The sequence below is a fragment of the Sarcophilus harrisii genome, chromosome 4, assembly GCF_902635505.1.
Source record: "Sarcophilus harrisii chromosome 4, mSarHar1.11, whole genome shotgun sequence".
In the NCBI taxonomy this organism is placed as follows: domain Eukaryota; kingdom Metazoa; phylum Chordata; class Mammalia; order Dasyuromorphia; family Dasyuridae; genus Sarcophilus; species Sarcophilus harrisii.
This window is the reverse complement of record NC_045429.1, coordinates 219,568,867-219,591,556: the sequence shown is the minus strand read 5'-3', so window position 1 is coordinate 219,591,556 and position 22,690 is coordinate 219,568,867. Positions and strand designations below refer to the sequence as shown.

The following is a 22,690-nucleotide window of genomic DNA, read 5'->3' as shown; positions in this document are numbered from 1 at the left end:
GAACTCCTAATGAAAAGAAACACATGTGAACAGGAACTTTGAAATACAAACACAAGAGTCCAGAGAAGGACAGGGAGGTAAATTTATTTGAGCATTTGGAAGGGACTATAGGATGATTTAATATTCATATTCTCATGGGAAAAAAGGAACAAGTATCCCTTCAGAGCCTTAATTCCTCAAATTCTTGAAGGAATTTTGGAGAAGGTAGAATAAAAGGAGAAATACTCTGATGTAGAAAGTTAAAAGAATGAAATGGACTTGGCTATTTCTCATACTTGGAATGCATAAGAAGAATATATAAAATAGAGGAAGAACTGGAGTTTAGACATTAGATGAACCTCATTTCTCAGAAATGGACAAAGGCAAATTGAAAACAGTGTTTGGAACAGAAACATATCAAACTCAACAGAAAAACAAGCAGAAATAGTGAGAGGGGCTTAAGAAAGAGGCTATTACTGGCAAGGGAACAGTAACAAGCAAAACAAACTTCCTGATTCTGAAGAATGGAAAAAAGGAAAGTAAAAGAAATAGAAGTGAAAGAATTTTAGATTACTTATTAAGTTAAGGAATGGCTATAGAGATTTTGGTATAAAAAAGTAATGGAATATTATTGTCCTAAGAAATAAGAGAATTTCAAAAAATCCTCAATATTATGAACTGATGCAATGTGAACCAAGAAGAACAAGGAAACCATACTTCCTACCTCTTGACAAGGAAATAGTGGATATGAGGTTCAAATTCACATATTTGGATATGGTCACTATGTGTTGTTTTATTTTTCTTGTCTATGCCTTTTTTTTTTTTTTTTTTTTTTAATTTCAACTTGTCTGTGTACCTGTTCTGAACTTTTCTCTCCTGTGCCTGGTACTCTTAATCTTACTCTTGCAATATCGCTAGGTTCCTGTTATTTCCTTGGAATATCTTATGAAGGCATATCTATGGGAGAAACCCATCAAAAGCATTTTCCAGTTCTATTTTCCCTTACCCCTAAAAACAATAGAGTGGTACCTCAGTACTCATTTAATTGGTTCCAGAAGACTTGAGAAGTGGTGGAAAAGTCTTTCCCATAAAGAGTACATCTCCAGTCTGCAGCCTAACTATCCTTCCCCAGCCAATTTCCCAAAGGGAGAAGTGTTGCTTCCATGGGGAAACAAGCCAGCCCTCCTCCTCCCTTCTTGACCCAACTCACCATAAAAACTTTATATTCTTCCCTCTACCCCACAAGCTTCCTTGGAGAGTGGAGGATGGGGAGCAGCTGCATGTGGAGGCAGAATTTATTATGGTCCAGCACCTTTCTGCTGCCCAGAGTTCAGGGCTTCCAGGAGTCCTTGGTCCTCTGCTATTGTCACTTCTGCCTAGGTTCCGATTGCTGCTACTCAAGCTACAGCTGCTCCTGTTTCTGTTGTTTATCTGCTGCATGCTCCTATTGAGCATGCTGGCCACTCAGTGCCCCTTCCAGTACTACTGTGTTGGAATCCACGATATTATCTATTGTAGCCACATCATCCTGTAAGAACTGCCTACCATGACCTGCTCATCACATAAAATCTCAGTCTCATGTGATCCAACCTGAAAGTTCCATGCACCTCTGCTTTCACTGTAGCAAGCTACCCACGGTCAGCTGAGGGCAGTATGCCTGACCAACTTCCTATTCCTACTGCTTAACCAAGACAACCAAGTACAATGCATTCTGAGCAAGTGTCAAGTGCTGAAACATTTTTTTTCTTGTTGAAATGCATTGAATACAAATTAAATGAGTTTTGAAGCAGGGGAATGTTGAGGAATGCGGGGAATGAGGGGAAACAAAGACCTTTAATATGCTAATGCATATCCATCTTCAAAATAATTTCTTTTTTAAGTTAGCTTTTGCACTTCCATTTCCATTTAGCCAGATCTACTTTTTAAGGAGTTGTTTTCTTTAGTCAATTTTTGTGTTTCATTTTCTCAGTTGTTAACTCTTGTTTTCATGATTCTCTATATATATAAAAGAGGTTCATGAAACCTCTTTTGAGGTTTCAGATTTAGGCATTTTGAAATTGTTGTCCTCTAATGAGTTTGTGTTTTGATCTTACATGTTGCCATAGTACTTTCTATGGTCAGGGTGTTTTTGTTTGTTTGCTTGCTTATTTTCCAACCTAATTAATAACCTTTAAAATTCACTTCTGCTCCTGGGATATAAGAGGGTGCTGTCTCAAGCTTCATGTGGTGGGGAGCCTGGGGCCTGGTTATTAGCTTGCTGTGGTAGTTTGGGGTTCTGGACCTGGCAGCTCATTTGTTGCACAGGGATCACCTCCCTTATTACCTGATGCATCAGATTTCAGGTGCTGGCAGCTCCCTTCTCTGGGCTGGAGGCCTCCCCTCTGGTTTCCTGTGCCTCTGGCCTACTGAGCAGAGTTGCTGATCTGTGCTGGAGCTAAGAATTTCCTGTTGGGTAGCCCAGATATTGCCTGTCCTCCTCTTTTACCCAAATGTGACAGACTTGTCCTGCAGTCCTTCTAAGTTATTTTGGGTTGGAAATTTGTGTTACTTCATCCTTTTGTGGTCTGTTGTTTCAGATTTCATTTTGAGGCTTTATTTACAGTTATTTTCAGGGAAATTGGAGAGTACTCTGGCAATTTCCTTGCTTTTTGGAATTATGTTGGCTTTCTCCACCCTCTATCAATTCATATCAATTATGTATAACTTAAAATCTTAGATTTGCAAAAGATTTTCATGAAGTTAAGTGACTTGCCCATGTTCATGTACCCACTATATATCAAAGATTAGATTTGAATGCAGATCCTTCCATTTCCAGTTCTGGGCCCATATCAACCATGGCTTACTTTACCAATCTTGTGTTTTCTTATATGAATAAAAATGTTTTTTTTTCCTATGAAACATAAAGAATAGTGGCATATTAAAGCCATAGATAAAGGCATATAGATATACATAAATATATACACATATATACACATGTAATATATACTTCATATATGTAATATCATTAATTGCTTTATCACATTTTATAAAATAACACATTTTAGATTTTTATTGTTGTTGTTCAGTTATATTTGACTCTGTGACTCCATTTGGGGGCTTTCAATATATCCACTGTTCTATATCTATTGTGCCACCTAGCTGCCCTTAAAATGGTTTGCGATCTCTAGGAGGTTTTATTGTTTGGTTGTTTCAGATTTCATGACTCCATTTGGGGTTTTCTTGGCAAAGATATTGGAGTGAGTTTACCATTTCCTTCTCCAATTCATTTTTCAGATGAGGAAACTGAGGCAAGCAGGATTATGTGACTTGCCCAGGCATCTAAGGCTGGATTTGAACTCAGGAATATTTATTTTTCCGACTCCAAGCCCTGCATAGTGCCACTTAGCTGCCAGAATTTCAGATTAGCTAATCATAAATAGGAAAAATTTGATCAGTTCTATTAGATTATCAGTTCCTGTTATAAGCTCAAGTTTTGTTTTGTTTTGTTTTTTATATAAAAGCTAAGTGGTTGCTGGAAAAAGCATAAGCTACTTTTTATTGAAAAAAAAAAAACAGGTAACGGATGTTTGGTTTAATAGTAACAAAGGTAAGTCACCCACATTTGTAGAAAACAGCATCTATGAAGGAGTATCTGATCCATACAATCAAAATTCACTACAAGTAATAGAATATAGTCCAATAAATTTGGAAACCAGGTTGGAAAGTAATAAGATGTTCTTATGCCTTGACTGTAGATAAAATAGTACTGGAATAAATAAATGAATGAATAAATTTGTGTGTGTGTGTGTGTGTGTGTGTGTGTGTGTGTGTGTGTTAATGAGCTTGTATAAAATAGTATTGAAATTTATACTGAGTCAATATGAGCGACTCCACTGTTTCATGTCTTGTTTGTCTTTTATGTATGTGGTAGACAATCTGTAGGAAAAGGAAGCATGTACTTTGATTCTTTCCATTTTTCCTTTGTAATCCCTGTTAGGGTACATAATTGCATATGCCATCTTTCTACCTCTAATCTCATTTCCCCTATGATGAGGGCAATAAAGTAAGAGCTGAGAGATTTTAGCCCATCTCCTTTTAGAAATATGCCCTTATGAAGATTTTTTTTTTCCCTTACTAAGAAATTCATCTAATTTGAATTTGTAGTTGTAGTTTGTATTTTTTTCCCAGATGCTCTCAATGTCATGTTGCCTTGAGATGTTTAATAAACTTCTTTTAATTTTTTCTACTTGAGTTTGCTTCATTATTAAGGGTAAAGCCAGAAGAAAATTTTTCTTTTAATAATTGAGTTGGGTAATTATTATAAGTTCTAGGCCTGAATTTGGGAATTGAAGAAATGCAAGGTCAATTGAGTGATTTGAGTTGCATCTTATGTTTCCATCATACATTACTTCAGAAACACACTGCGTTACTACTTTGATGAACTTCTAAGAGCTGGGATATTAAGAGTTAGAGATTCACCAAAGGAGCCAAATATCAAGCAAAACATATTATTCAATTGCACCTGACTTCTGGAATGACCTTTTCCTATTTTAGATCTAGTGTCAATATACCCCATTCCCAGAAAGACAGGAGAGAGAAAGAGGTTATATTTAATATACTTACCACTCATGGATAATCAAGAATTGAATTTCTTCTTTATGCCTTGTAGCAACATTTTATTTAATATAGACAAAGAATCAGTTTTGAGGAAAAGTTAGGGTGGCTAGTTGGTGTAGTGGATAGAGCACCAGCCCTGAAGTCAGGAGAGCCTGAGTTCAAATCTGGCTTAGACACTTAACTTCTTGGTTGTGTGACCCTGGGCAAGTCACTTAACCCTGATTGCCTCAGCCAAAAAAAAAAGGAAAAAGGAAAAGTTCACTGCCTATCCCTATTAGTTTCTTTCATTTATTGTTTATGAATATGACATTTTTATATTCAGATTTCAATTGAGGTAGGCAAAAGCTTTCTTTACAATAATTAACTTGATTTAACATTATTTGGTATTCTTTTTATTCTAATTTTGTGATATTAATATTGGTCATTAGCATGCCATTAGTATTTTCTGTACATAGTTATTCAATTAAGAATGTAATTGGCATAGTTATGTTTCATGGCTTAATAAACAAATCATTAACCTTGACCTGATTGAAGTTGATTCTACTCTTGAGCAAATGCTTTGCCGGAGAAATGTAGAACGTTGACACTGGAATGTTTAAGTTTTCAATCCTATTTTGGATCTCATTTGCACTGTGGCCTTGGGCAGGCTGCCCTCTCTCCCCATCTCACTAAATAAGAATAGCAATAACCAAGCTCTAGAAATCTTATGAACCACGGGGGTCAATGTTTGCGAAGGATCTTGTGCTTAATACTTTTGGTCTCATTTCAAGTAATTACTCCAGTTCACAAATCTTTTCTACTTAATTTGGTTAAAACATAGGATCAGCTGTTAAAGAACTTCCTCTCACTCTTTCACATTTCTAACTAGCACAGAAGCAGTTTGTTTGCAAATAAATTCTTTGTGAAATCATTGTGACATCACTGGCTGAATAATCAAAGGAATTTGTATTGAAGGAACTTAGCCTTGGAGAAATTGTCACAACTTCTTGGCTTCTTCTGAGACTTTTTTCAGCTGTTTCAGATTTGAACATTATCATATGAAGTTTCTCAGATGTTTCTGAAAATCAGATCACTTGCCAAAAAGTTTCTCTATGATAAAATCACTGACTGCTAATAAAAAGAATAGTGACACTCCTTTTCCTGAGCAGAAACATTGAGTTGTAGAAATTATGCCATTCCAAAATTTAAGAAGCAGTGCTTTTTTTGTTGTTCATTAATTTGTCTGTTGCAATACATCTTCAATCATTAATTCTGCTTTTCTAGGATGCTGGCTAAAGATGAGCTAATGGCCATACTTCAGAAATGTTTAGAGGTTTGTAAATCACCTCCAGGAAAACAGTTTGGGGGCACAGTAGAGAAACTGCAGGAGTTCCTTGTCCAGTTTCAGAAATTAGAAGGTGAGTATGTAATATACTAATAGTTCCATTGGTCATGGTAGTTTCTCTGAAATGACATTATAGCACTCACATTTTGATGGACTGAGGTATGAGAAAGAGATTCACTGGTCTGAAATCATCTCATGGCTCTCAGCCTCAGAAGCAGCTCATAAGCATGCCAAATGTTTCTCCTGCAAATTTAGCTTCAACAGTGATTATTATCAAAGTACTAAAAATAGACATTTCTGTTCTAACTGTACAGTTCCTACATTTTGTTTAGAATTTTTTTAAATGAAAAAGACTAGTGAAAGAAAAAAGTTCACATTTATGATTCTTTTTTAATTTTTCTTCAGCATCTTACTCATTTTCTGTGAATTTTAAAAACATTCTGTGAATCATTTGTGAACTTAAAAATTTTATACATATAGTTTTCAAGGCAGTAAGACTCACTATTATGCTGATTACTAAAATATGCATGTTCCAAATGTCCAAAAATGTTTTTAATAATAATAGTTGAAGTATATCTTTTTTAAAATTTTAATTTAAATTTTTATTATTTTTTATTAAAGCTTTTTATTTTTCAAAACATATGCATGGATAATTCTTCAACATTAGCCCTTGAAAAACCTTGTGTTCCAATTTGTTCCCCCTTCCCCCACGCCCTCTCCTAAAAGGCAAGTAGTCCAGTATATGTTAAACATGGTAGAAATATGTTAAATCCAATACATGCATACATATTTATACAATTATGCCACAAAAGAAAAATGAAACCAGTAAAAAGAGAGAGAGAAGCAAAATAAAATGCAAGCAAACAACAAAAAGAGTGAAACTGCTGTGTTGTACATATCTTCTTATATGGGAGTATCCTACCTTTAAATTCCCATCAAAAACCAAAAAGGAAAAAAAAAAGTTCAAATTTGAATCTTGACTATAGTCATTTTTAGATAAAATTATTATAATATTGTGTCTTTGAGAAAACCTGATGTCCAAAAGGCAATTAAAAAGTCATGTGGTTTCACTGAGGGAACATTGCTTTTAGAAATTATAAGGCATAAATGGGGAATAACTGGAACCTTTCTCAGTAAGATCTGGAGTGAAGCAAGGTTGCCCATTATCACCATTATTATTCAATATTGTATTAGAAACGCTAGCCTCAGCAATAAGACTCAAGAAAGAGATTAAAGGAATTAGAGTAGGCAATGAGGAAACCAAACTATCACTCTTTGCAGATGATATGATGGTATATTTGGAGAACCCCAGAGATTCTACTGAAAAAGCTATTAGAAATAATTCATAACTTTAGCAAAATTGCAGGATACAAAATAAATCCCCATAAATCCTCAGCATTTTTATACATCACCAACAAAATCCAACAGCAAGAGATACAAAGAGAAATTCCATTCAAAATAACTGTCAATAGCATAAAATATTTGGGAATCCATCTAGCAAAGGAAGGTCAGGAATTATATGAGCAAAATTACAAAAAACTTTCCACACAAATAAAGTCAGATTTAAATAATTGAAAAAATAGTAAGTGCTCTTGGATAGGCCAAGCAAATATAATAAAGATGAAAATACTCCCTAAACTAATCTATTTAGTGCTATACCAATCAGACTTCCAAGAAAATATTTTAATGATCTAGAAAAAATAACAACAAAATTTATATGGAAGAACAAAAGGTCGAGAATCTCATGGGAATTGATGAAAAAAAAAATCAAATGAAGGTGGCCTAGCTGTGTACCTGATCTAAAACTATATTATAAAGCAGCAGTCACCAAAACTATTTGGTATTGGCTAAGAAATAGATTAGTTGATCAGTGGAATAGGTTAGGTTCACAAGACAAAATAGTCAACTATAGCAATCTAGTGTTTGACAAACCCAAAGATCCTAACTTTTGGGTTAAGAATTCATTATTTGACAAAAACTGCTGGAATAACTGGAAATTAGTATGGTAGAAATTAGGCATGGACCCACACTTAACACTGTATACCAAGATAAGATCAAAATGGGTCCATGATTTAGGTATAAAGAATGAGATTATAAATAAATTAGAGGAACCATAGGATAGTTTATCTCTCAGACTTGTGGAGGAGGAAGAAATTTGTGACCAAAGATGAACTAGAGACCATTATTGATCACAAAATAGAAAATTTTGATTACATCAAATTAAAAACCTTTGTACAAACAAAACTAATGCAAAGAGGATTAGAAGGGAAGCAACAAACTGGGAAAACATTTTCACAGTTAAAGGTTTTGATAAAGACCTCATTTCCAAAATATATAGATAATTGACTCTAATTTATAAGAAATCAAGCCATTCTCCAATTGATAAATGGTCAAAGGATATGAACAGGCAATTTTCAGATGATGAAATTAAAACTATTTCTAGTCGTATGAAAGAATGTTCCAAATCACTATTGATCAGAGAAATGCAAATTAAGACAACTCTGAGATACCTGTCAGATTGGCTAAGAGGACAGGAAAAAATAATGATGAATGTTGGAGGGGATGCGGGAAAACTGGGACATCTATAGCAATGCATTATTGGTGGAGTTGTGAACAAATCCAACCATTCTGAAGAGCAATCTGGAATTATGCCCTAAAAGCTATCAAACTGTGCATACCCTTTGATCCAGCAGTGTTACTACTGGGCTTATACCCCAAAGAGATACTAAAGAAGGTAAAGGGACCTGTATGTGCCAAAATGTTTGTGGCAGCCCTGTTTGTAGTGGCTAGAAACTGGAAAATGAATGGATGCCCATCAATTGGAGAATGGTTGGGTAAATTGTGATATATGAATGTTATGGAATATTATAGTTCTGTAAGAAATGACCAGCAGGATGAATACAGAGAGGCTTGGAGAGACTTACATGAACTGATGCTAAATAAAATGAGCAGAACCAGGAGATCATTATATACTTCAGCAATACTCTATGAGGATGTATTCTGATGGAAGTGGATTTCTTTGTCAAAGAGAAGATCTAACTCAGTTTCAATTGATCAATGATGGACAGAAGTAGCTACACCCAAAGAAAGAACACTGGGAAATGAATGTAAACTGTTTGCATTTTTGTTTTTCTTCCCAGGTTATTTTTACCTTCTGAATCAAATTCTTCCTGTGCAATAAGAGAACTGTTAGGTTCTGCACACATATATTGTATCTAGGATATACTGTGACCTATTTAACATGTATAGGACTGCTTGCCATCTGGGGGAGGGGAAAAATCAGAACAGAAGTGAGTGCAAGGGATGATGTTGTAAAAAATTACCCAGGCATGGGTTCTGTCGATAAAAAGTTACAATTATTAAAAAAAAAAAAAAAAAATTAAAAGGCATAAAGCAATCTGAAGTATTTTTAGAAATGAAAGAAATTATTATATTAAGTGTTTGGAAAGGATGGGATTATGAGAAGTGAGATTGAAATTTTTGAAAGAGTAAAAATGTTACGTTTACCAATCTGGATTTAAAATTATAATGAGTTGTTCAGGAATTCATAGCCGATCTATTAATTTAAATATTGAATGAAAATAGAACGCCTTCATTTTGAAAGATAAGAAATATTTATCTATATGATTTTTTCCTATTCCTAAAATGTCTTCCACACTGCAACCTAGATTTAAAATTACAGTTGGGGTTTTAAATAGGAGCAGAACCTCATGAATAGCTCATTTATTTTTATTGATCAAATATAGTTTGATTTGGTTTAGGAATTTTTTGAGGCAAAAAGAATATACTGCATAATATACATATATGCTTAGATTGCATTTTAAACCAGAAGATATTAACAACTGAATTGAAATTCATTGTTAGAAAACATTGCTGCCTTTTTCATTTGAATTAAGCTAAACAAACCATGTGAGTGTGCTGTTATTAAAATCAAATATGTATTTAGACTAGAGATGAAAAAGAGATTTTGAAAACACAAAGAAGGAGCCTTAGGTTACAATTCCCTCTGGCCCCTATGCTTTCAGAAGGGTGAGGAGCCTCTTCTGGTTTTTAAGCCATATAATGTTTGAGCAACTTCCTTTTTATATCCTGAGTCTTCTTTGTAGCTAAATCAATTAGGTGTAGGCAAATCTAGGCCAGCTTCACCAATTTTCTATTAGAACATACAAAAAGGGCAGGGATCAGCTTTTGGTCATTTACTAATCTGGAATAATCATAGAAAGTAAATTTGTACTTGTGTCTTTTATTATTTTCATGTAGTGTAACTACATGAAAGTGTGTTGTTATTCCTGTTCTTTTTTAAGTTTTAAGGAACTGAAATTTTTGAAGACTTCTTTGTAGCATAAATTATGTAAGAATATGTTTATTGAGTTTAACCTTTAAGAAGAAAATCCTACATCTTGTGGAACTCTGGCCCCTTGCTACATGAAAAATAACATGACCTTTGATTTAAACTTGATTTAGCAGCACTCTGTTTTAGTTAACTCGGTTGAATTCTTTAAGTGTTGAATGTTGCGGTTGTTCTAGAAACAGAATCTAATGAAGAAGAGAATGGATCAGGATCACAACAGAAAGGACTCCAAAAGACAGACCTCTATCATCTTCAGAAGGTCAGCCTAGTTTCTTATCTACCAGTTACTTCCTGTGACTTAACCTTTTTCAATTAATTGAACATTCTACATTTATTCTACATGACTGTTTTCAGTTTTAAAACCACAAAACACACTTACTTTGTAGTTGACTTGTAAACTGTACATCTTGCGTGACCCACTGCCTTACCTAACTCTGAATATAACTAAACATTCTATGCAATTTGCTAGCCAACAAAAGTGGAAATGTTCCCTGAGAAAATGCAGTCATAAGAAACAAGTTAAGTTTCCCCTAGCTAACAAGAGGGTAAGTATGATATGTTATATTCATAGATTGCACTTATTCACTGTGATCAGACAATCTTGCTAATTCCTACCTCAGCAATCTAAGATGTTTCTTTTTGTTTTATTTTTGCACATGTACCACATCTAAGAGTATTCGTTTTTCAGACAATTTTGTAACAAAAATTCAGATGACTATATCTGGGACAAAAAGCATTTACATTTTTGCACCACAATGCCAAGTTATAACAGTTGTACATGAAAAATCACATGTAATTTACTGATAAAGTTTTGAGGAAGATTATTCAATTTATAATACTACAAGAATTTTAGAATTAGATTTAGAATTATAATGTAGAATACATTCCATTAGTACTTAAACTGAACTTCTGGTTTGCTTCCATTCCTTTAGCTTAATAGGACCCCTTTATAAAATGAAAAATATGTTATGAAAGTTTTTGCCCTGACCTTTAGAACAAGAGCCCTTGCCTTAGAGTATCTTTTTCTAACCTTTCTATCCTGAGAAAGTCTTGAGCGTCAAGAGGAAGATTTGCCTGTTGTTCAGGCAACTTTTTTGACCCCTTAGACCATAGCATGTCAGACCTTTCTATCCCTCACTATCTATGTAAGTCTGTCTGATTTCATGTTGTTTTCATAATATGTATCCATCTCATTCTCTTCTGTCCTCCCTTCCTTCTTCTACCCTCCTTTTTGTGGCTTACTACTGTCTAAACATTATTACTCTCCTTTCCATGGAAATTTCCTAGCCAAGTTATTAGAAAGTGTATTCTTTTATCTGTAGTCCTTGTTGGAAATGAAGGAATTAAGAAGTTCAAATAAGAAGCAAACCAAATTTGAAGTACAGCGGGACAGAGTTGTGGACTTTATTGACAACTTGGTAAGGTAAGCCTTTTATTGTGCTTGAAAGACCAATATTGGATCCTAGTCTATTAAGTCTAGAGATATAAGGGTCAACTGATCCAATTTAATTTGTAATGTGGACTTGTTTTCAGTTTCTAACATATCCCATCAAGTACCATTCCTATTAATTGTTGTCCAAAATCACAAATTTAAATTTGATCCAGTACGTCATGATTCTTTTAAAGGAGAAAATAAAGTATTCATATACTTTCTAGTAATCAAATGTCTAAATTGTAGACCCTTCTATTATTTCAATGGCTCTAGTAGAAGTAAATTATGGGTCTAGATCTGGATGTTTAAGTTGCTCTTGACAAGGCACAAAAATGAAGCATCATGGTAGTCCCACTTTTCTTCACTTTCTAAAAAGAGTCTATTAGTCTAACTTGTTATGTATATTAAATGGATGTTGAGAATTATACACTAAAGTAAATTTAGAAACTTACTGACTAAACATCATGATTCAACATTAAAGGTCATTCACTATCACAAACTTTAATCATCATTGTGGTTTGTGATATCATAAAAAGCCAGCTTTTTGTAGCTATGTAAAAATATCTCAGGGTTTGTAAATTGCCAGGAACATCCATTTAGGTCTACAGTGAAATTTTGGGATATAGCAAAGAAAATTCTAAGAAGAATGTAAGCAGTAGAGGTTTAGAAGAAAATGAGAAACAGTAAGAAATTGCTATCATCATCCTAGTTGTTTATCATTGTTCATGATACTTAGTGGAGATTGAAAGCCAGTAATTGGCTAGGTATTGAAGGAAGAAGGAAGAAGGGATGAACTATTAGAAAAATAGTATCCAATTAAAATGGAGGTATAATGGCACAGAGAATTTGTTTCTAATGAGTTACATGTCATTAGTGAAAATGAGAAGTACCATCTTTTAAGACACTTTATTGACAGAATCATTGTAGCTGTATGTTGGAGAGAAACTACCATCTATTGAGGAAGAGATCCAAAATAACAACATGTGACAAAAGTAAATAGAACTGTTCCATATAAAAGTGATAAATTGAAGAATGGTAGTAAAATGACCAACTACTGGAAAAATCATTTTGTATAATTAATAATTCTCATCCTTATTGTTGGGCCAACACTTGCCTTGGCCCCTTCCGTTGCTATATCCAAGTTTCTAAAGCAGAATCTTTATAGTTTATCAAGCAGTGATTGTTGTTCATCAGCAAAAAGTGTCTCAAAGACTAGTTTTAAACATCTTAATTGTAGCTTAAACATCTGGCTCTTTTTTCCTGTTCATGCAGCTCCCAAAGGTATAACTGGAAACCAACTCAACCATCCCTGTCTGTGTTCTTATATATTTAGCTTCCTGAGTAGTTTGAAGAATAATCTGCTGTCACCTGGGCTGATATACCTCATTTCCTTTCTATAATTCTTGACCCTTACAAAAGGCAAACTATTATACCACTTGCCCAGTATGAAGTACTGTTGTTCCTGCCATGTGAGGCAGAGCTAGAAGACGCCTGAAAGCAACTAAGCTATGTTTTTCCCATTTCCACCTGGTGTGCAAGGAATAGAAGGAAGCATTTAAAACAACATTTAAAACAACAATTTAGCATGGTTCCAAATGCCTAAGTCTTCAGAAAGAAATCCCTTTTAAATGAAAAGTGTTGTACTGTGCATAAAGGTGCACTAAGAATATATCAGAATGCAGAAGCAGTGCCCTACAATCATCTTTCCAGTTCCAGCCTCTGTATTAGTGATAGGCCCACCCCAGCTGAGATGGGGCCAGAGGCTTGATTCTGCCAGCTCAGGAGTAAACTGCTGCCAAAAGCAAACTATGACACCCCCTTCGTTGAGCCATATGGCAGAAAAATGGTTCTCAGACCTGGTAAAGATAATTAGGATTTGACCATATTTGGATCACTTATCTGTCCATCTCTTCCTGTGTTACTTTCTGGAGAAACCTTGGTAAGGAACTATAGCTTAGGTAATAACTAGCCATTTTCTGTTCCAACTATGTCTTCAGTGTTTCCTTAAAGATTTTCCTCATTAATATCAGTTCCAGAGCAAAAGTCATTCTCCACGTGTGAGGTCTTGGCTCATTCATTGTGCTTTTTAGAAAAGAGACATTTAATAAAGCATTAATCATTGGGGCATGTTAGGTATGTAAACCACCAACTAGGTAACAGTTGAGTCTGCCCAAGGTCGGCTGGAAAAGTTTGATACTGCATCTAGTTCATTTTCTACAATACCTGCCCTCTTTTAGCTTCCACTTTTCCTGTATCTTAAAAATTGTTTCATGGGAGATTTATATAGATTTTTCTTAGCAAGTATTATATGACTCTCCTTTTTTCACTCAGTTTTGAAAAAACATTTGTTATTCCTTTCAGAAGATGATTCCTTGTATTTAATGTTGCTCAGTGAAACTCAACAGCTTACTCAGATCTTTAAAGTTCTTTCCTCAGAAGATTTTTTTCAGCCCCATGCTTTCCTTACTTGTAGTGTAGCCAACTTAATTAGTGAAGAAAGTAACTAAATCTTTTTTTTCTTTTGCAGGATCCTTTATAGTGCTAGTGAAGATAAAATATAAAAGTATCATTAGGATATTCTAGATTCACTCATACTACAGCCAGACTCCTTCAAAAGAGTGCCTGAGGATTAAATCATTGATGTTTATTAAGATGTGGATTCTTTAGAAGAAGACTGCTCTATAAATAATACAAAGTCCAAAAGAAAAGGCTCCCAACCTTTCTTGAACTACTTTTTAGCAGAAAATAGAGTTGGGAATGGAAACTGCTACATGTCAAATTATTGGTGGTGGTGGGTTTTTTTTTTTTTTTTTAAACCATAATCTTCAGTTCCCAGTTTTTGATGATACTAAGTCCAGTATTTTCAGCACCACTCTAAGGAAAACTTAACAGAATTCTTTACAGAATTCTGACCTGAATCTAAATTCAAAAGCATGCATTACAATGACCCAATTCCAGGCAGCTTTTAGCATATCCATCAACTATTTTCACTTAAAGACAGTTGTAGTAGTGCATTCCCACCCAAGTTGTTTTCTTCAGCTGAGCAAAAGGAAATTCTGACGTGGCTGTTTTGTTTCTTTTTGATGTTTCAACTGCTGCAGTTGAGCTCTGGCACACTAAAGGAAAACACTTGATGTTACCCATGATGTGGTTTATTTGAGGATAGCAAAAAAAACTCCCTTGTGCTAAGGGTGACAAATTACTTGCAGTTACATATGCTAAAAGTAGAAATTTTACAAATGGAGAATTTGATGGTAGCCCAAGCATAATTAAAAGTAACATACCTTTTCGGGTGATATCTTGCATTTCTGAAATTTTTACATTTACTGAAGCTGACTATGTGGGTGTCATTATTTTCCCACTAACTTGCTGTATGCATGAAGTAATGATAATGACTTCGACAAAATGCAAATTCTAGTTTAAAGTTCTCTCAGTAGTAGCTTTGAGTAATAAGTTTAAAAGTTAATATATATGTTTGATGTGGAAAAGAAATGCTTATAAGTAGAAGAGAAAATGCAGAAAATCATTTGATTAAATTAGTAAGGGATCTCATGCCTTTAGGTAAGTGAAATTAGAAAGGCAGTTGTTTAAGTAATTAAAAATTTTAGTAGGATAGCCAGATTGGAATGAGAGGGACTGGAGAGAAGGTGGGGAGATACAAACATTTATAGATATACTATGTGCTAGGCACAGTGATAAGGACCTTATAAATCTTATTGATGAAGTCTAGATATGGGGTACCTAAATGAAATTAGGGTTTAATTGAGTTCTAGTGGTAGGTTTGGAGTACAGAGAGTCACATTGAGTCCCCTGCAAAGGAATTTATAGGCCTGAAAAGCTAGATTGATAAAAGAGGTTTATTATGGGGTTTGGAAGTAAGGTTAAAGTCTAGTTAGGGAAATAGGTGAAGATAGAGATAAAAAGGGCACCGGGGAAACAGGATTCCAATGGACAGAGATCCCTGGCGTGCCAGGCGTAAGGCTGGCATGTTTGGAACTTCTGCAAAGAGAGGATTCCAGCTTAACTCTTTTATAATGAGAGACTCAGCTAAAGAGGCTTGTGGGTGGAGGTGGTTCCTCACTGGATTTCAGTGGGGTTTGAGTTCACATGGTGGGGGTTGGGAAACCTGAGCAGATCATTAGAATGGGGGCTGGGACAGCCCATGTGGCTCAGATCTGGGTGGGGGATGGGACAGGCCCAGGATCATCTATTGGAATTCAAAAGGATGGTTTTGACCAGGATTGATAATGCATCAACTAGGAGAGGTTGGGAATCAGAAAGAAAGGAATAAATCAATTCTTAAAGGGACCACAACCTGCATCATTATCTCATTTGATCCTTACTACAATCCTGAGAAGGTAGGTACTATTATTATCTTCATTTTACAGAGGAGGCAGTGGAGGCAGTCAAGTGAATTGCCCAGGGTCACATAGTTCATATGTGACTCAGGTTATCCTAACTTCAGGGCCTGTGTTCTTATCTGCTGTGCTACCTACCTGTTCTGGGTAAATTTTAAGTAATGATAACACATCCAGTCTGACTAAATATATTTTTATTCCTATAGTTCCTCTAAAAGTCACTTGTTTGGACTGCAAAATGCATTTTCTCTTAAAAACAATGTTATTTGATGTACATAAATCCAACCAATACTTATTAAGCACCTACTATATTCTAGGTATTTGTGATTTGGAAAGTAATGAGTCCTACTTTCAAAGAGCTATAGCCTAATTGGAGTGAGTGGACATGTACACAAATTGTTATTTTGTAAGGCATAATGTGAAAAGTATGCAATTAAAATACTGTTAAGTAATATAAGTAGTAAGAAATCATTTTCAACTGGAACCGATAGCAAAGGCTTCATAAATTAATGAAGAAGAATTTATTAAATGCTTACTGTGTACTAAGTTCTGGGGAGCCAAATGGAAAATGGGACAGTCGCTATTCTCAAGGAGCTCACATCTAATGAGGGAGACAACACATAAGAAAGATTTCAAATGCAAGTTAGATGAAAATGTCCCATGGTCTTTAGGGTACAGTGGCAAAGCAAATTGTAATGCTTCTTCTTTAATATTATTTAGACTGATAAAAACATCATAAAGTGGTTTCTGGTATTGAATCATTGGATAAGATTAAGTATTTGATGGCAAGAATTTTATTTTCAGAGTATTCAGTAGCTGTGGTTGTAGCACCAGGAGGAACAGTTTCTGTGTTTCTACTGGTGTCTTCTGTTGGCTAAATCAAGGGTCCTGTGCTGTTAATATAAGAATTTGAGGGAAGATGGAGGTCATGATGCTAATTAACAGTAGATTGATTTGCCTAGCATAAGCTGTCTTGTGTCACTCCCTAAGGATGCTTTGATGCTTCAGGTAGACTGACTTGTCTGTCCTGTATGCAGCAGTTTGTTATCAATTAGTTGATAAGGACGGCTGGTCTCCTTCACATGAGTTGCTTTTCCAGATGATAGCTGTGAGGGTTGGATTGGAAACAATAATGGTGTTCTGGGGTGTGTGCCACTTCCAGGGCTTTTATGCCTATTTGTTGGTTGGTAATAGCTAGTCATCAGGTGACACTAGTGGTGGTAGACTTCTCTTTCACAATGACTTCTTTTCTTAGTGGTGGCTGAGGAAAGAATAGGAGGGCTGGGTTTGAAATAGAACTGTTTTGGGAGGGCGTTGCTTTTTCCAAGGTCCCTGGGCTTAAGGTTCTTGGGCTGTCTTCAGCAGGGTCTAAAGTACTTGGTGGTCAAGGAAATATTAGTGTTGGTAGTTAGTGTATCTTTTTTGTTTTACCTAGACTGGCTTGACTGCCCCTGCAATTAGTGAGAATAGTGGGCCCCTTCTCCATGGGAGTGGCTTCCCTGAATGATGGCTGTGAGAGATGAGCTGGAAGCTTGGAGGTAGCATCTGAGATGTGGGACTCTGAATGCAAGTAGGGATTTTCAGTTGTTGAGGAGAGGGGAAAATAAAGGCAGAGAGTTCTTCACAGTGATGGGTGACCTTGTGACCAAAGGTAAAGAAGTTCGTGAAGGTAAACTTGAGAAATAAGGAGTGGTAGGGAATCTGGTTTGACTCATAAATAAAAGTAGGATAAGATAAGAATGGAAAGATAAATTGGAGATAGATTGTGAGAGTTGGGATTTATTGGGAAACAGAATATTTTTTATAGGACCAGTGAAATGTTCAAAATGTTATATTAGAAAGATTATTCTGGCAGCTGGGTGGAGGATGGATTAGAGAAAGGATAGATAGGAAGGAAGATAACCTGATAGGAGGCTCTTATAGAAATTCCTATAGGAAGAGATGAGGGCCTCAACTAGGGAAAAATACTATGCTAAATGCTAGAGATTTAAAAATGAAATAGTTCTTGTTTAAATGCTATCAAAAAGAACGACATATAAGTATATAATTTCTTAAAAATATGATTTGTTGGGGAAGCATTAACTGCTCAAGTGGATATAAGGTGATTGAACTGAGTTTTGAAGAAAACTAGTGATCCCAAGAGGCAAAAATGAGAGGACATTCCAGGCATGGGAGGACAAATTGTATAACGGATGGAGTAACTGGGGATGGAAAATAATACATTAATTACAGCAAGTATTTCAGCTTGAAATAGAGAGTATATGAAGAGGCATAATGCAAAATAAGGCTAGAAAGAAAATTGAAACCATGTTGTAAAGAGCTTTAAATGATGAAAAATACTTATATTTGATTCTAGAGTAGTAGGGAATCACTAGATCTTGTTGAATAGAGGGGTAATCTGGTTACTGGTCAGACCTTTGTTTTATGCATATCACTTTGGCAGCTGTGTTGAGAATACATTGAATAATTCTCATTGGAGAGCAAGGATAGGTGAAAAATTGAAGGAGGAAACCAATTAGAAGGTTATTGTAATAATACAAGTAGAGGTGACTAAGGACTGAAGTAAGTAGTGGGAAGTGGCCGTGTATGAGTAGAGAGATGATGACAAACTTGAGAGATGTTGTGGAAGTAGAGTCACCAAGACTTGTAAACTGATTGAATAAGGGGGTGAATAAGAATGAGGAGTAATTGCAAATATGGCAGAGATGGTGAAGTTCCAAAAAGGAATGAATTTGGAGGATAATGTTTAAAGGCTACAAGATAAGATTGTAGCTTGAGTGGACGTCTAGATTTGGGGAATATTTGTTGTTTATTTGTTTTTTAAAAATGGGGAGATCTTAGAATAGTTGTAGGCTTAGGGAAAAGATACAAAGGAAAGGGAGAAACTAAACATACATAAGAATGATGCTCATTACTGGAGCAAAACCAGGGGGAATATTAGAAGGAATGGAATGGAATCAAGGATATAAGGGACTAATAAGAGTTTTGGTCTTAAGGAGTTCAAAGGCCTCTCTCTTCTCAGCCTGAGAATGAAGGAGGTGAAAGGAGGGAGTTGGAATCTTGAGGAGAGAAGAGACAGTTTGGAAGTGTGAGGAATATAATTGGGAATCTTTGAATTAAATAAAAGAATCAACGTATAATAGTAATGTCCAGTTGAGATAAAATATCATAAATTGATAACAGATCCAGTCAACACGATTTTATTCAGCAGCATTTGGACAACAGGATTAGGAGAGAAAAAAGATAAGTGGATTTGCAGATCTTAAGAATGGAAACCCAAGAGGGACACAAGGGCAAGGAATATCAGGGTTAAGGGAAGGGTCATTATAGAAATGACTGATTTTATAGGGTAAAAGATGAGCAAGATAGGTAAGTGAATCTAAATACAGAGAGGAAAAGGAGAAATCAAGAAATAAAAGGTAAAGGTGAATAAGCATAGGAAAAGATAAATAGTCCTTCAGAAAGATGTATGCAGCAGTTTAAAGTGACGATCACCCAGGGGACTGATGTACATTGGAGGTGAAGGTCATCCATTCATATATTTAGTGACTGTTTACTACTGCAAAGTAGCCACAAAATTTAATCAATTCTTACAGTATTCACATAAACTAACCATAATTTTACAGATCTTTCTATAGGAAAAATGCTTTCAAAGTTTCAACTTAGAATACTAAAAACATCTTCCCCTTCTCCCTTATTCTCACTCCCATCTCAGCTATAATTCATTAGTAGTGATTCCTGTGGGCCTCAGCATAGGGAGAGCAAGTAAACATCAAGACTTTTCTGCACCAACGATTGGGGCTAGTATTTGTCAAATACTGCCTGTTTTCTGGAAAGAAACTGATACAGGTTTTTCTTGTTGCCAAAATATTTCCTACTTGCCCACAGGATTGAGCAAGGCCCGTGATCTTTCTTTATGAAGGGTTGTGTTTTTAATGCTTTAAACAAGTTAGGAAATATGACCTTTTGTTACCCCGCCCTCTGGCCTTTCTCTCTCATTCCAACTTGGGCTCTGTGATAGCTCTCAAGTCTTCCCAGATGGAGTAATGTTCATATCTTGGCACAGTCCAACTTCTATGTACATGCATAGAACATGTTTTCAAATGGCTTTTAAATTAACAGATTTTATTGACATTTCCTAATATATAGTTTAATTGAGGATATAGGCATCTCTAAAATGTTGTGACTCAGTATTTACTTCTAAAAACATTTAAAAATTTAAGGATAAGGAATTCTAATTTGTATTAATGTGAGATGATACATTTTCTTTAAATCATTTTTTAAAAATTTATATCTTTAAATCTAAAAAATATGAAAAGCCCCAGTATATGATTTCTTTAGGACATGTCATATAAACACTAGAAATTTCATTCCAAGAATTAATACATATCATTACCAAGGAATGAATTAAATGTTCACTTTCTGAAAGCATATTTGAGTTCATTTAATAAATTTCTTTTAAAGAAAAAAATAAAGCTTGTAAGTTTTGGAACAAATTACATGTGCCATTTTTCTCCTGGAGATTTAATTTTAAAGTTAAAAATGTATTGTCTTGTTATCATTAAAGATGTGAAATATTACCTAAAAGACACAATTATTGCTACTTATGAATTTGTGCAAACTATTTCACTGCTCTAAGTATCGGTTTCCTTTTTGTAAAGTGGTTGGAGGAGTGGCACAGAAGTTGATTATTGAGGTCCCTTCAACTTTTAACTTTATGATCCCCCCCCCAAAAAAATGATCAGCACAAAGTTAGTTTTTACTATGTATTTTTAGTTTTTAAAAATAATAAACTGATGATATAACAGCAGTTGAAAGACTTTTTGATTTGGAAAACTTCTGTTCTAAAAGTTGGTGGTGTCTCATTTTGACTGTTTCAGAAAATATCTGTCCCCTCCAGACACACAGACGCTATATGAAGTGGTGTATTTCACCGGGGCTCACATACTGCGTGAGCACTTGAATGCTGCTCCCCGAATTGCTCTTCATACTGCACTCAACAACCCTTATCATTATCTGAAGGTAGGAAGTGAATTCCTAAGAGGAAACGGTGTCTTAACTGAGAACAATAACTTTGATCAGTGCTATGCTCTATAGCAATGCATTCTATATTAGTTGACATAAAACCTATTAGGATTGATATTCTAAATTATATATTTATTCTCAATGAATGTTTAGAATTTTTTTTTCTTTAGAAATCTTATGAATTGGATTTTTAGTTCATAAGTCACAATTGATATTATTACTAAAGAAAGACAACCATGCCATATTTATGAAATTTTTATGATTGGTTCAAACAGTTATCAATGAAAGATTTTCAACAGCAGATCACATCCTCGTCATACAATGACCAAAAAGGAACTTTTATTTGTAAATTATAAAAAAGCATTTGGTTAAAGTAAAATATCCCTGACAAAAGTATCATACAAAATTCCATGACAGGTACAAGTAAAGATAACTTGTGCATTGATCCTCACCATGTGTTCACCAATGTCACAGAGAGGATAGGCTGTTAAAAACCTAGTTGGAAGAGAGATTCACAAAGATGGTGAGGTTTGCCAGATTACTTTGAAATCTCAAAACACTAGTAAGTTTTCCTCAATAAAATTAATGTCACTAAAAAAAGAGGTCAGCTTAATAATCCACACAAGACAACCAATTGGATGAAGAATATATTACCCAAATAATAGTATGCCAATGGTTGGACAAATGTATTTGGGGAGAAGAAATGATAGGGGAATAGTAGGAGTGATATGAAAGTATTGGAGATATTCAGATTGTCCATCAAGCTGGACAAAGAAATGAAAGACCGAATTCCTTTTGAGAAATTGTGCATTTCTCTTGAAGTTCCCAAGTTACTTCCTGCTACCAGTGAATGTCTTATCAATATACTCTTGGTGGTGCTATATGTCTGAGATTTATAAATACCAGTATCTCAGAAGAATTAAATTTTAGTTAATTAAAGATGTATTAGAACATACAAGATGAATGTGAATAGGATGCAACAAATGACTAACCATGATTTGTATGCAAGAAGTGTGTTTTTAAAAAATCATCAAATACATGTATGGCTGAAAAAAGGTATTTCAGTCATATTCTAAGAGTAAATGATAGCAAATGAAAAAACAAGATGTCTGCTGCACTGGACAAAGTATTGATTGGAAGTCCAAATAAAAAGGGCACATGATGAGAAAATGTGGATACATTGAAATCTGTATATGTGCATGATGCTTACCCTAAAGAGTCCCTTAATCCATCCGAGTATCCAAGATTCCCTCTACATTTAGAAGTTTGGCCATAAGTGGGGAGGAGGATTGCAACAAGATGAAACAGAAGGGTCAAAAAAAGGCCTTTTAAAAAACTAGAAATACCTAATAGGTTTGTGGCAGAAAGTAAAAAGTCACTGGTGAAGAAGTTAACAAAGATACACTTGCACAGATAGGGATGACCGCTGGGAAAATGGGGCAAGCAATTCCTACAGTTATTGACTGTTAGGATTGGAAAGGGACCTTAGAGAAAATCTAAGCCAAACATTTCATTACCCAAGCCCAGAGAGGCTAAGATACTTACTATGGGGTAAATAGGTAGTGTATTGGGCTGAGCCCAAATCAAGATCCAAAGAGATCTAAATTAAAATCCTGCCATTTACT

The 22,690-nt window shown here is 35.0% G+C and overlaps 1 protein-coding gene across 2 annotated transcripts in view; it reads left to right on the top strand.

Moving 5' to 3' along the window:
• ORC3 (origin recognition complex subunit 3) overlaps positions 1-22,690 on the top strand; it is a 116,743-nt gene that overhangs the window by 67,573 nt on the left and 26,480 nt on the right. Inside the window, exons 14-17 of one of the 2 annotated variants that reach the window (XM_012549204.3) lie at positions 5,839-5,972; positions 10,427-10,509; positions 11,573-11,673; positions 20,921-21,062. In XM_012549204.3, the coding sequence (XP_012404658.1) occupies positions 5,839-5,972; positions 10,427-10,509; positions 11,573-11,673; positions 20,921-21,062 (460 nt within the window). The remainder of the gene's footprint in view (positions 1-5,838; positions 5,973-10,426; positions 10,510-11,572; positions 11,674-20,920; positions 21,063-22,690) is intronic. The other variant, XM_023503103.2, reaches the window with a different exon arrangement.